Consider the following 15001-nt stretch of genomic DNA (forward strand, 5'->3'; position numbering starts at 1 on the left):
TATTGCACTGGCCTCAGTGGCCTGTCTTGTCCTCGCACTATGTTTTTTTGTTATGCACCATAATCAGATCAAATCAAATTACTCGTATATGGAAAAAAAAACTACTTGGCAATAAAGCTGATTCTGATTCTGTGGGGGGAAGGGATGTGAACCCAGCACTGCGTCTGACGTCAGGGCGTTGGAGAAAGGGGGAGGCGATGAGAGGACTCTGCAACAAACACAGTCAGGGCGGCTGCGCCTCGCTAAGTAGGACAATAAAGTGATAACGGTATCAATGCTCTAACAATGGATTTAGCAGATATGCTTCTCCTGAAATTAGTTTTCTTCGTGTATGTAATAAATTGCGCTCAAGGTAAGTGAGCATATTTCAATTAATTCTTCGAAAAAGTAAAATCAAGCCCACATACACGAAAGAATAGGACAGAGAGACAGGAGTCTAGCTAACGTTAGTTCGAGCGAATGACTAACGTTAGCGGACTAGCCGGGGCCTGGTTGGTTTGAAGACTGCGTCCTTGCAAAGGATTAGTTTCAACCACACAGCCACAGAATTGTTTGTTTATTATTATTATTATACGTTCATTTGTGAAGTCTGTCTTTGTCAGTTTACGACTATCAATATTTGACCATTGTCGGTTTCGTTGCCGACAGGACTGAAATAAGCTGGGCTAGCCAGCTATTGTTATGTAGCTATGCTAACGTTAGCTACTAGATGAAGGAAGACAGACTATCAGAGCTCGCTCCTGTGTGATCCTCACACGAGCAGCCGTTCTGTTTGAACCGGCCAGGCTTTGCTGCTCGCTTGCAACATTCATGTTGTCATCTAGCTAATGTTATTCTTGTGCACCCAAGTTAATGCGTTACATTCATATTTGGCGGAGACTCGAGTGTCTCTGTCAAAAGGTAACGTTAACTGTGGCTAAATGGCAATCCTAATTGCATCTATGTAGAATGAAATAAGTACCTTTAGCAAGCTAAGCTCCTGTTTTATTTTTGCTAGTTGCACCCTTGCAGTGCTTATTGTATTTGTTGAGCTGGTTGAACTTGAACTTTGGTGACGTTAACGGTGTTTGGCACAGAGTGATTCATGCTCTTCTCGACAATTACACAAGATCGCGTGGTCATCATGACCGTCTTTGCTTGCAATCATGGGAATTGTAAGCGCAAGAACCAATCCTTTCCTCTTAAATTCCTTTATAGCTATGATCAAGCTGTCAAAGTCTGGACAAGCTGTCAAAGTCTGGGCAATTTACTGACATTCAGTTAAATGAATCAGCTTCTACCGTATAATTTAGTGGATTCAATGGTAATTAAAATATATACTTAAATTGGCTATTACGTATGCAGGTGTAAACCATTGAATGCGCTTTGGTCTGAGAGAAAGCTAGTTCGTCCCAACAGCTGAGACGAGCTATTAGTAGGCTACATTCCAGAATGCTGTTTGTGTGACAGAAAAGAAAACAACAACAACAACAACAACAAAAACGTATTTATACCTATGTTTCAGAGAGTTCTCACAAATAGTTATCACAGATTCCTTTAGCCTAATTATTTATCACACCCACTTTAATATTTCGTTATGCAGGTCGATTAATAGATTAAAATCTCCAGTCTTTGGGAGAGTGCATATTAGTAAACATGCCATATACATGTAAACATGCCTTAATTGTTTTTCAGAATTAAGTCATCAGCCAAATACAGAAATGATTCAGATCTTCATACGGTTTGATTTATTTGGATAGGAGCTACCAAATTCATACTGAGCTCATCCCGGCCGTATGTCATAATCATGTACAGGTCATTATGGGAACCCCCTGAATCAGTACATCCGCCACTATGAAGGGCTGTCCTACGACACGGAGCTGGTGCACAGCAACCACCAGAGAGCCAAGCGGGCCCTTTCCCACGAAGATAAGTTTCTTCATCTGGACTTCCACGCCCATGGGAGGTTTGTGACTTTCTTTTGTTCAAATAAAAAGTTAAGTAGGCTACTAGGGTTGTTGTTGGTTTTTTTCAAAGCTGAAATAATATTGTTTCTTATTCCATAATCCTGTAAGATAATCACACATTTATTGAATTACATTTTCATCCCAGGCGGTTTTCAAAGTACATAATATTAATATCCTGTACCGTTTTTTTTATATATTTAATTTAAAAAGAGCCATACCAGCATTCTCTCCCCATGCTGAAGGACCCAGAGAGACCATCTGGCTGGGGGTTTGGCGAGGGCTGGGGTTGTGCCTGCCAGTGGCCGGGCCGGGCGCTCTGAGGCTTCAGATGCTGCTTAATGGAAAACGGATTGAATAAGGGCTGTGCAAACAAACAAACAAATGCAAGGAAGACGTCTGCTTCTGAGTAGAGCAGCGATCCCCGAAGCTTGCAGCCTTGGCTCAGAATGCATTTTAGGGCAATTTGTCAGACATGTGTATGACCATAAATACTTGGCTTTTGTTTCACCTTTTCTTAGATTTATTTGAAGACAAATTACTGCTTTATTTCAGATATAGCCCAGGTTTACAACTTTTACAGTAAAAAAAAAACTCATATTCCTCCTAATTTTTTTGTTATCTAGCTATTCCTCTAAGAAAAAAAACAAAAACGTTGCAACTTCTTCCAGGGCAGGAAGAACAGTTGAGACATCTTCTTTTCAATTCAGCCAATGGCCTTGCACTTATCCCTGCTTTCCTTCCCATTTGCATTTTCTTGGCTCCTGCGTCCTGAATAACGTGGCCGACGGCCTGCCAAGCTCAGACCCACGCCCGGACCTGTAGGCACAGACTCAGTGTCATGTTTCTGACTTAATGAAGGGTCATCCAAGTGGAGGCCACAGGACAAGAGAAAGTACATACAACAATGAACCGCTAGTGTGTATTCAGAATGACATTTTCTTTCACTACCCCCCCCCCCCCCCCCCATTACACAACATGGAATTGATAAGCATAGCCCCCCCCCCCCCCCCCTCGGGGGGCCTTGTTCCTGTTCAGCGTGAATGTCTATTGTTCACGCCCTCGGACACATTCATATTCTATTTCTTGTGTGCTGACTGCTGAGTCTTCTGTTTTTGTCTCTCAGACACTTCAATCTGAGAATGAAGAGGGACACCGCCCTGTTCGCACAGGACCTGAAAGTCGATATGGGAGGAGAAGAGGTTTCTTATGATACCTCCCACATCTATACTGGGGAAATCTATGGTACGGCTCATGTTGTTGTTTTAGCCGTGTGTTTACTTTGTATGCGGTCTGAGTTTTACACTTGCTTGTAGTTCTGCGTATTTTAATCAGGGGTAATGGACCGAGAAATAGGAACGCAAGATACGCATGCGTGTTCGAGTCAAACAAACCAGAATTTTGAGGACAAACAAATCATCTAGTAGCTGCCCCAGTCCGTTGGTACCCAGTAGCCATACCCTGTCACCCCACAGGTGAGAAGGGCACCCTGGGCCACGGATCCGTTGTGGACGGCAAGTTTGAGGGCTTCATCCAGACCTACCAGGGGACGTACTACGTGGAACCCGCTGAGAGATACCTGAAGGACAAGGACGTGCCCTTCCACTCCGTCATCTACCATGAAGACGACATCAGTGAGTCCTCTCAGCACAGGCGCACACACACACACACACACACACACACTTGTCTATGTGTCCTCTCAACATAGACACACAAACACACACACACGCTTGTCTACACCCCTTCTTCTGATCATGTTGTTGAGAGAGTGAGGGGGTGGGGCGTGCTGAGGAAGAATATGGAGACAGATTCAGCAGTCTGTCCCCGAGGATGCCCCGAGACCTGTGGGGGCGCTCATTAGCCAAGTAACCATCTACCTCTGAGGCTGCACAGCTCAATTAAGCCTTTACACCGTCGGTGCTGCTAGTGAGCGCCCAACAAACTGCGCGGCCGCAACGTCTCATGCGCTGTACAAATCCAACAGTGCATGTAAGGCCTCTCATATCTGTCTCCCCCGCATTTATGACTGATTTTAGTCTTTGGCTTTGCCTAGGCCCTTATACACGAGGTGTAAATTGTGTTTGGAATGTGTGATGAGCTCTTCTTTTTGTGCGTGGCTGTAAGCCAGCGCACCATAGATAGCATTTGTCTGGTTGTCACTCCCTCCTTCCCTCTTTCCCTCCGTTCCGTTGTTGACCTGCAGTTCTACGTTGCCACCACAAGAGGCAGTAGTCCCAGAACACCAAAATAAATACACTATGACATCGCACACTTTCAAGATCCTCGGTAGTGTAGTGGATAAAGCGTCTGACTCCCATGTGGAAGGTCAGGGGTTCAAGAGAGATTTTTTTTTGTCACTGGATGTTATAGAAGCTATGTAAAAATGTGGTTACCTGGTGGTGCCATGTCAGTTATTGAATTGAATTTGAAATACTCCTGTTTTGAAATTATACCTACAGTATAGGTGTCTCAGTAATTACCCATTATATATTAGGCTATACTTTGCATGTATTTACCAGGTAAATGTTAATTGGGGGTCTATGAAAGGTAGGATTACCCATAAAATGTTAATTGTTAAATGTAAATTGTTAATTTGGCAATAGAAATCCATAAGCCTAGGGCCAATGGGCCTAGGATATAGTCAATAAACTACCAATGGAATGGTGGTGGAGCAATAGCGGGAGCATTTCGGATTACTAGCGGACCGCTGTCCCTGACGCTAATAATCCGCCAGAGGTCCGCTTGCCATTCGATGTACAAATGGCCAGGAACCCGCTAGTGGATTCGGCCGGAGGTCCACCAACTCATCCATCGGGGACCCGCTGTAGGTCAGCTAGCCTTGTGTTATCTGGGTTTATCCCTTACCTTAGTCCAGAAACAGAAGTTGAACCAATTGCAGCAAAATAGCTAACGTTACAGGAATCATCAGTGTAACTGCTTTAGCCACTGACCGCTACCATTAATGTTATGAATGCTGCTGCTAGTTGTTGTGAGCTCATGAGCTAACTGGCTATCCTGCTCTTATTGTGCTGGATTAGCATTGGAAGCATTGGAACTGATGTGTCCAGGCGACAAGACCTATCTTAATTTATCAGATATTATTTCATGTCATTTCAATTCACAGCTATTTCAGTGGCATGACTAGCTTCCGTCCTACCAGTCCTGAACAGAAACAAGCCAGCCACGCACATAAGCCAGGCTGGACCTGGCCTGGTTTTGTCACTAAACCAGAGTGGATTTTCAGATAATGGCTAGCACCTCACAACATTAGGGAGAGAGACATTATCTCTGTTATAGAAGCTCTTAATTGCATTTGTTCAGAGAGTAAATGAGTTAAGGGTTAATGTACACAACACTCTGCCTCTTTCTCCCAGACTACCCACACAAGTACGGGCCAGAGGGAGGCTGCGCTGACCATTCCGTGTTTGAGAAGATGAAGAAGTACCAGGCCTCTGCCATAGAGGAGCCCGCCATGGTGAATTCACACCACACAACAATAACAACATCGCTCTCTTGGGATGGATGGACCACTGTTGTTGTTTTTTTGTTTTGTTTTTTGCTCAGTTTTCCCGTGGTTGCATGCAGATTCTTAGGCACCAACATATGATGCATTGGTGGCGAACCTTGACTAAAAATACTGCACATGATTTATTCAACCTCCCCTGGCCTGAAAATACAGTAAATGATTTATTTAAAAATCCATCAGGAGGTCCACAAGGAGCAGTCTGAGGGATCCAGCGAGCCAGCGCTGCTCAGGAGGAAGAGGATGGCCCAGGTGGAGAAGAACACCTGCCAGCTCTTCATCCAGACAGACCACCTCTTCTTCAAGTTCTACAAAACCAGAGAGGCTGTCATAGCACAGGTAATATCTACAGTACAAGACCAGAGAGACTGTCATAGCACTGGTAATATCTACCAGACCAGAGAGACTGTCATAACACAGGTAGTATCTACAGTACGAGATTAGAGAGACCGTCATAGCACAGGTAATATCTACCAGACCAGAGAGACTGTCATAGCACAGGTAATATCTACAGTACGAGACCAGAGAGACTGTCATAGCACAGGTAATATATGCGAGACTGTTATAACACAGGTAATATCTGAGAGAATGTCATAGTGCAGGTAATACACAATCAACTGAGACACACAGTGCCCTGTTGGGAATGCCTGAATGTTTTATAGGACAGGAAGTGTTTTACATTCCACACTGTGAGTAATGTTTCCTCCTATCTTTCTGGTCCAGATCTCCAGTCATGTAAAGGCCATTGATGCCATCTACCAGGGCACAGACTTCATGGGCATTCGTAACATCAGCTTCATGGTGAAAAGGATACGGGTGAGCTCTCTAGCTAAAGGAGTCTTGGCTAGGACAAGCCTTCGCTGCAACCCTGTCTGCCGCGCATGTTTATTTTGGTCAGTGTCTCATCCTTTTCCCCTGGTGTGTTATTTCCTGGTTCAGATCAACACCACTAACGATGAAAGAGACAGGTCCAACCCTTTTCGCTTTGCCAACATCGGCGTGGAGAAGTTCCTGGAGCTGAACTCTGAGCAGAACCACGATGACTACTGCCTGGCCTACGTCTTCACCGACAGGGACTTTGACGACGGGGTGCTGGGCCTGGCCTGGGTGGGGGCGCCCGCAGGTAAGACACGTTCCCTTATTTTCACACAAAGCCACTTTCGTAGCCTGGGTCCAGACCTTCGAATCCTCCCACTCCACCGAGCTGACTGATTCTTAGTCTGGCAGTGTGACAGGAAACAGTGGTTTGCAACAGAGTAAAAAATGATCGGTCCCAATGAGTGCCGCGGGGGACTAACAATTAGCCAATCAGTTCCATGGGCGGGACTAACGCCATTGTCAGGGCAATAGTCGTTGGTCTCTAGTGCCGTTAGTCTCTAGTGATTGGTTCGAGAAAATCCAATCGCCCTCCCCTACGGACATCAGTTAGAGTGAAGGCAGTGTCAAATCCAAGATCTCAACGGAGTGTAACGACTTGACCATTCTGTCTGATATCAGAATTCTGTCTGCGGTATATCTACCACTGTAGGTATACAGCAGACATATTACACCAGAGTTTTTGTCACTCAGGATTTGAGACATTTCTATAAAGGCACAGTCTATTCTTACGGCGGTCGTAAAAATAGACTTGCCCTCTATTCTGATGGCGCCCTATCTACCGTCTCACAATCTCGGTGGCTGTAAGAATAGGCGCACCTGCTATTCTTACGGCCCTGAATCTTGTTTTGGGTAACCCAGCTAACTCTAACCCTATCCCTAACCCTAACCCAAATATAATGTATTTGTGGCTAAAATGCTACCTTCTGTAAAAAGTGTGTGAATGTGAATGATCATTAAGAAGACAGGCTTGAACCTGGGACTGACACTGGCCATGTGCTCACAGGGAGCTCTGGGGGAATCTGTGAGAAGAGCAAACTGTACTCCGACGGCAAAAAGAAGTCCCTGAACACCGGCATCATCACGGTGCAGAACTACGCCTCGCACGTCCCGCCCAAAGTCTCGCACATCACCTTCGCCCACGAAGTAGGACACAACTTCGGCTCACCGGTGAGTTAGGCACGATGATGCCGGATGGGTCGACATGCGCATGAAAGGCTTGTTAGGTTAGTGTGACTCACGTTAATCCCTCTTAATTCCTAATCCGCCGGTGAACTCTCTCTCTCTCTGCTCCTCAGCACGACTCGGGCTCAGAGTGCACCCCGGGCGAGTCCAAGAGCCAGGATAAGAAGGAGAAGGGCAACTACATCATGTACGCCCGCGCCACGTCGGGAGACAAGCTCAACAACAACAAGTTCTCCGTCTGCAGCGTGCGCAACATCAGCCAGGTGCTGGAGAAGAAGAGGGGCAACTGCTTCGTCGGTACGTGGTTCGCCAGCGTCAGCATTGATATTAGGGTTAATTCCGGGAATATTCACAAAGTTACCCAAAATTCCCAATAGGAATTAGTGGGAATTAAGGGGAATAAACCAGAAGTGTATGGGAATTAACAAGAATAAATTCTGTTTATTCCAGTTAATTCCCATGGGAAGTTTGTGAATATTCACGGAATTTTGCAACCCTAGTTGAGATATGCCTCTAGCCTTTTTGCTTATAGTTTACTGTCCTCAAGCTTGTCGCTGGGAGACATCCTTGTTTATTTGTGTCCAGACGAGCTGTTGTATCATTGTTGGTGTGTTTGTGGATGTTAGAGTCTGGCCAGCCCATCTGTGGGAACGGCCTGGTGGAGCTGGGGGAGGAGTGTGACTGTGGCTACAGTGATCAGTGCCGAGACCAGTGTTGCTACGACGCCAACCAGCCTGACAACTGGAAATGCAAGCTAAAGCCCAACAAAGTCTGCAGGTAAAACCGCCCTACCCAAACCAGCAAGACGCAGGTGTTTCGTCCTGTGTGCGTGCGTGCGCGCGTGTGCATGCGTGCGTGCGTGCATGCGTTATCGTAGACTGAGCTCTTCTCTGTTGTCCCTCAGTCCCAGCCAGGGTCCGTGCTGCACCTCTGAGTGCTCTTACAAGGGCCGCAACGAGAAGTGCAGGGAGGAGTCAGAGTGCGCCCACCAGGGCATGTGTAATGGAGGCACAGCTCAGTGTCCTACCTCCGAGCCCAAGGCCAACTTCACCGCCTGCCATGGAGAGACACAAGTCTGCCTCAACGGGGTGAGTGTCTTCATAATAATAATACTAACAATAATAATCAACTTTATTTGTATTGCACCTTCCATAGAGAAATGCAGCTCCGAGTGCTTAACAAGCTAATTACATACACAGTGCTTCGCATAAAAAAACATGGAAAATGAGATGGGAGATAAAACACAATAAAATTAGTTAAAAAGTAAGATATAACAATAAAAGGAAATCAAGTAAGATAAACATTTAAAAATGAAGTGCCCCGAAGCATAAAATGGAAAATAAAACCCACGCCTAATCCCAAATTAATAGTCTTACGTCCTGGGTATCTGTAGTGGGCGTAGAGTAGGGCTGTGTAATAAATCGATACAGCAATACATTGCAATATTTTTTCCCGCAATACAGTATTGATTTTCTGCAGTACAGTATCGATACAGTAACAATAAAAATAGAACAAGACAGGGAATAGATGGGCTATAGATGCAGAAAATGGAGGATAGAATTCAGTCATATATTATTCATGATTTAAAATGTCCTTACATTCCCTCCACCCTCAGGATAACCTCCAGGGAGCGGGGGAAGGAGTTCAGTGTTCAGTATATTATGTACAGTATCGCAATATGTATTGTATCGTATCGCAATGTCGTGATATGTATGGTATGGTGACCCACGTACGGTGGTCCATATTGTATGGTGAGGTCCTCGCCAGTACCCAGCCCTGAAGGTGCTGATCCTCAACCTGCCGCTCCACAGGGCTGCTCCGGCTCCATCTGCGAGAAGTACGGCCTGGAGGTGTGCACCTGCGCCAGCCAGGAGGGCAAGGACGAGACGGAGCTGTGCCACGTCTGCTGCATGGAGAAGAGTGAGTAACCCCGCCAGCGCCAGCATCACGCCCCTCACCGTCCGGTTCACTGCTTATTCCACCCTGTCACACACCTACCCTGACACTCAGTCACAAGATATTTCAATACGACGAGGTGTGTAAGATTATACCCCCCCCCCCCCTACAGTGAACCCCAACACCTGCAGCAGCACCGGCTCAGAGAAGCTGGTTCGCTTCTTCAACAAGAAGGTGACCACCCTGCCGGCCGGCTCGCCCTGCAACGACTTCAAGGGCTACTGTGACGTGTTCATGAAGTGTCGGCTGGTGGACGCGGACGGGCCCCTGGCCAGGCTAAAGAAGGCCATCTTCAACCCGGAGCTCTACGAGAACATCGCCGAGTGGATAGTGGTACGTGTTTTCATCCACGTCTCGTGTTTTTTGTCATTTTTTTCCTGTCTGGAGTGTTTATGAAGTGAGTGTTGTGGTTTTTTAAAGTCCAGCTGAAACGGACGTTTGAGATCATTTAACCTTTGCAGTTTGATGTACTTTCAACTCAAACAGGCTATAGGGGCGGGACATAACGCTTAGAGGAATTTGACTGGAACGTTGACAAGTGGGCGGGTTATTACAGCTTTAGACAGATTCGATAGACAGATAGCGTTGATTGACGGGTGAATGTCGCGAGATTATTGGGTGACCTTGCTCTTGCATTGCTGACATAAGCACTCGGGAAATTTTGAAAAATATTAGATAGGTACACACTATGACCAGGTAGGTTTGAGCAAGCTCTCTGATTGGTCAACTGCCGTGTACTAATCACGATAGAACCACGGCTAGCTGATTAATACATGGCTAGGGCCTCATCACTTAACGTATCGCTACGCCGTTATTTTCATGCATCGAGTCTGTGATTTCCATGACGACGTTTACACCGCAGCGCTTGACGTTTACAACTCGCAATAGCTGTTTCGATAACTAATTACAGTCTGCAGACGTTGATGCAAGCTATTTCGCAACCCATATTAAAATGTTTCGGCGGTAGTAGGCTAACAAGTGGTGGAAACAGGCTATTGTTTTTCTCTTGGCTACCTTAGGTGGATAAAGACTGAACTAGACGTGCTGTTTGATGAATTAAGTTATGTTTTAACCGTCAGCACACCGGCAACTAGTGTTAACTAGGCCCATAGTAAGGAACGCAATCCCAAGCATGTTGCCAGGGTGAGAATGCTCATAGAGTCGCTATGGAACTACTTTCCGTTGAAGCTGAAATCTAGCAGAAAGCTTAAGTTTGAGAGCAAATTAAAATTAAAAAGATGTAATGATTTTGTTGATTATAATGGTGTGTGTTATATAATCGCAATAATAAAAAAATTATTGCTTAAGGATCTGATCCAAAATCGAGAAAAGTATTTTTTGATTTCATTGCGTCTTTAACACTCTCTGTCCACCTAGGCGCACTGGTGGGCCGTGCTGCTGATGGGCATTGCTCTGATCATGCTGATGGCCGGCTTCATTAAGATCTGCAGCGTGCACACCCCCAGCAGCAACCCCAAACTGCCCCCCCCTAAACCACTACCAGGTAAGCGGCTGCCAACCAGGAATTCATTTAACACGTTTAGTCCTGTTAATTTCCAGTTTATTCCAGTTAATTCCCATACATTTCCAGTTTATTCATGTTAATTTATACGTTTGTAAATATTGCCAGAATTTTTCAACCCTACCCGTATAGATTGACCACCGAGAACTTCCTGTCATTCCACAGACCTGAGTTTTTTCGTTTTTTTTGTGTGTGTGTGTGTGTGTGCTGAAACTACCTCCTTCCTGAACCAGGCACTCTGAAGCGGCGGCGGGCCCAGCAGCAGGCTCAGTCCCAGGTGCAGCACCAGTCCCAGCACCCCCACCAGCACCAGCACGGCGGCCAGCGGCCCCCCCAGCGGCAGGCCCAGCCCCAGAGGCACCACCGCCAGCCCCGGGAGAACTACCAGATGGGCCAGATGCGCCGCTGAGAGACGCTGGGCCCGCTCGGTGCCTTGGCCCCCCTCCCCCTCGTGCCTACAGTGGGATTAAAAATAAAAAAAACAGTCACTCCATCCAAAGAATAGCCTAAAACCAGTCTCTGATCATACCCTCCATCTCCCAAGAGTCAGACAAAATGGACGTCCGGGGGGGGGGGGGGCCTGGCCCTTGCCCCGACCCCGACCCCTGAGCCTGCACCGCAAACGTCGTCACCCGTCCGGCGTCGCGCGGGTTTCTGTGAAGAGGACTTGACCGTCGGCCGTTTGCGGTGCAGCAATGCTCTGGCATGCCCAACACCCCCACATTATTATTTTCTTTCATTCAAAGGAGTGCCAAGGAGCTGAGGAATCATGTGTAACTTTAGTACCTTCAGTGATGTGTTTTCCTGATCGCGTGACAGTGACAGCCCCCCCGTCCCCCGTCCCCCAGCTGCTGGTGAATCGTCTGCGTTTTTCTTCTGCCATTCCAGATAGGAAACAGGAAGTGAGACGCATTCGGTGGATATTTGCGGCACCCTTTTTTGTGGTTATCACGTTTCAAACGGCAACAAGACACAGGCTCTTGTCTCTCATGCAGACCGTTCTCTGCATGTGACTGTACAGATTTGCGTGTATCATAAGTGAAGACAAACTATTTCTTCTACTGTAAATGTATGATTCTTTACTGTTTTCAGTTAGTACTCTCAGGACTCTTAAACACACTAATGAAGGTATCTGCGCAGATAGAGTCCCGTGGACGCTGCAGTTGGGGATTTGATGTCGTTCGACTTCCCTCACTGAAGTCCAATCATGAGGAACTCTCAATCATGTTAAGTTTCATGGAAATTGAACAACAAGGTCACCATATCCCCCTTTTGACCTTCAGGGTGTTCACGTTCCCTTCCCACTCTGCATCTGGTTCTGTTTTGTTGCGAACATCTTGTTCAGATCACATCATGGATGGTCAAGGGAAGAGAAAGGGAATCTCACTTAAGTTTTATGCATTTATATCCCACCAGTTTCTTTCTGATAATGAAGAATGAATAACCACTAACTGAAGCTATGGATTCTGCCTGTTAGTACGTGCAGGGAGAAGAGGGCAGATTTTGGCTTACTTTAGGACAGAGAGTGTATTAATGTTACAGTGCTAGGTTTACGTGAGTGTGGAAATACGTTAAAATAATCCCAATATGGATGGATGTACAAAAAAAGTGGAAAAAGTGAAATTACATCAAACTTATTTTTCAGATCCTAAGTCTGTTCTGAGTTTTATTTGATGTGGGCATGCTGGCACATTGATTAAATGTAACTACAGTGAATAGACGGAGGTCTGTAATATTTGTCTGTCAGGATTGATCACTTTGCTATGACAGTTGGTTATATCGCTAGTCTTAAAACAACGAAAGAGAACAGAACAGAGACTGAAGTCAATGGCGTATTCCAATCTTTCACATACAGCTGTTTGTCCGGAGCTCGTAGCATATTGAACGAGTGATCATTATTCTTCTACCCTTTCGAGTGGATCTTCTGCCCAGACGTTGTCTGCAGGTGCCTGTTCTGTTACTCCACCGAGTCCCCCACAGAGCTGGTGAGCGGAGGCCTTCACATTAGTTTACATGAGCGTGCCATAAATGTCTTAGTACCGGAGGTCATTTCTGAACAGGCCCCAGCAGGTCGTAGGTTTTGTAGAAAGAGCCAGTAGGGTTTCTATAGCCATGCACTAGTTTGCATAAATGAAGTCTCAGGTTTGGAGGAGATGGGACTGCAGTAGTGAGCCTGTTTGACCTTTGACCTGCCCTCTTTACAACAGAGCAAGTGGGGCGATGTTGTGAATGGATCATGCTAACGGCTTCAAAGCCAACTTGCTCTTCTAGCGACATGTTGCCTGTTACGGCCGCACACACGCAGAGGTCTGTAGGGGACGCTTCACTTGTTCGTCTCACATTGAATCATTTATCTCACATTGCTGAAGAATTGGGAGGCGTGGTTGCTAAAATCCGTCACAGAAGATTTCTGTACAAAGTGGAGAAGTTTTAACATCATCCTACATAGCATAGGACACGAATACTACCCCGGATTCTTGTTAAACTTGTACAGTAGATAATTTTACTTTCATTTGAAGATAAAGATGACATTTTGATACTGTTCTTTTTTGTATTCCAATTCCAGAGAAAGTTTGTTCAGAGCTTTTCAAATGTGACAAAACATCCCTGTCCTCTTGGTTAATTGATCCTCCTAGATGTGCTAGTTGAAAAGGGGTTTGTTAATGCTACATTTTCTCCACCATCATCAGTGGTAAAAACAGTTCAGTGTGATGGACTTAATGTTTCATTCTCTTGTTTGTCTTTGTTATCCTGTGGCATGGTTTGGGTAAAAGAGAAGAAGAATAATGCTTGTAAATTTACTTTTGCTTTTATTTTGTAGTATTGGTAAAGTTTTTTAGATAAACGTGCACTGAAATGTCCAAATTGAGTTGAAATGTTGTAGGTGACGTAGGCCGCAAGAACACGAGATTAAAAAGTAATACTACTGTCTGATTTTAATGTTCACTGTGTTTTATACAGTATCAAAATCTTTTGTTCACTTTGAACATTTTTACTAAAAAAAAAAAAAATCAAATTGTATTGTGCAAAGAGATGTAATTTTTTGGAGTACTTGAAATGCATTAATTAAAAGACTCGTTCAAAATAAACTGGACCATGGCTTACTCCCTTATTTCTACTGTCTTTTTTGTCGTCTTGACAGCTTTCAGGAGTGCTACAGCCAGCCGTGTAAACGCCTTAGATGTCTGTGACTGACTGGATGATGAAGTTAGTCGCACACCCATATACGAATGGTCATACACGGGGCACACATAGACGATACGTGTGTGCCCTATTGGTGTGCCATATTGTAGGTTCTGACCTAGTTTGTTATTCTGGATTGTGGGGTGTTCTTGCAAAGAGAGACCTCTTAACTGGAAGTTTGTCACTCTTGTCTGCATAAATTCACGATTCAAGTCCTTGCGGCATTGGCAGGTCTAGTCTAGGATGAGTCGAGAGGCAGAGCCATGTCTGGTCTCCTCAGTGCAGTGCAAGAGGCTTTGTACCAGAGGGAGCTGAGTGCACCTGACATGACCTCAGCGTGAGCCCTCCGATGGCTGGGTAGATGGACCTCTGGCACCCCCTGTTGCTGTAGTACACCCAGCAAGAAGCTTTTCTGCGCTCAACCCTGAAGATCCTTAAAACAGCAGGCTAAAAGAGCATTGATCCGGAAGCCCTTCTGGTACTGGTGATGATTTTTTAATATTTAATTCATATTAAATTGTTTTTAATAGTAGAGGGATAGGGATAGTAGTTTTTATATTTCATTTAATATTACCAAGTTACCTTTGTAATCTTCAAATGGTAGGCTACTCTTATGGTGTAGTGGAAACCTAGAACTCACACGGACATGGTCATAAACAGCTTGTACTGAGCTGTGACCAACAAAGGGAGACCACACATGGAACTAAAGGAAGAGCAAAATAATCTATTTAATAAAGAGCTCTACAACCAAAATATAAGCAAACAACAATGCGTGCTCAGGGAGAGATCTCAGAAAGACAGGAGACATACGCC

At 45.4% G+C, this 15001-nt stretch overlaps 1 protein-coding gene across 1 annotated transcript; it reads left to right on the forward strand.

Moving 5' to 3' along the window:
• Positions 1-212: 212 nt before the first annotated feature.
• On the forward strand, positions 213-14089 carry LOC311320668 (disintegrin and metalloproteinase domain-containing protein 10-like). The gene is made up of 16 exons (XM_084452472.1): positions 213-352; positions 1795-1945; positions 3070-3188; positions 3419-3577; positions 5318-5418; positions 5650-5805; positions 6190-6282; positions 6406-6589; positions 7349-7512; positions 7641-7824; positions 8154-8304; positions 8432-8615; positions 9339-9447; positions 9596-9816; positions 10861-10987; positions 11239-14089. Exons 1-16 carry the CDS (start codon positions 286-288, stop codon positions 11412-11414), a joined length of 2346 nt encoding a protein of 781 aa, XP_084308598.1. The 5' UTR covers positions 213-285; the 3' UTR covers positions 11415-14089.
• Positions 14090-15001: the final 912 nt, after the last annotated feature.

Source organism: Borostomias antarcticus (assembly GCF_949987555.1).
Source record: "Borostomias antarcticus genome assembly, chromosome: 18".
In the NCBI taxonomy this organism is placed as follows: Eukaryota; Metazoa; Chordata; class Actinopteri; order Stomiiformes; family Stomiidae; genus Borostomias; species Borostomias antarcticus.

Excerpts from the sequence above, each read along its gene's own strand:
- LOC311320668 (XM_084452472.1), top strand. The coding sequence starts at position 286 with ATGGATTTAGCAGATATGCTTCTCCTGAAATTAGTTTTCTTCGTGTAT. Across the intron at positions 3,578-5,317 it reads CTACCATGAAGACGACATCA|ACTACCCACACAAGTACGGG; the intron begins GTGAGTCCTCTC and ends TCTTTCTCCCAG. Across the intron at positions 5,806-6,189 it reads GAGAGGCTGTCATAGCACAG|ATCTCCAGTCATGTAAAGGC; the intron begins GTAATATCTACA and ends TTTCTGGTCCAG.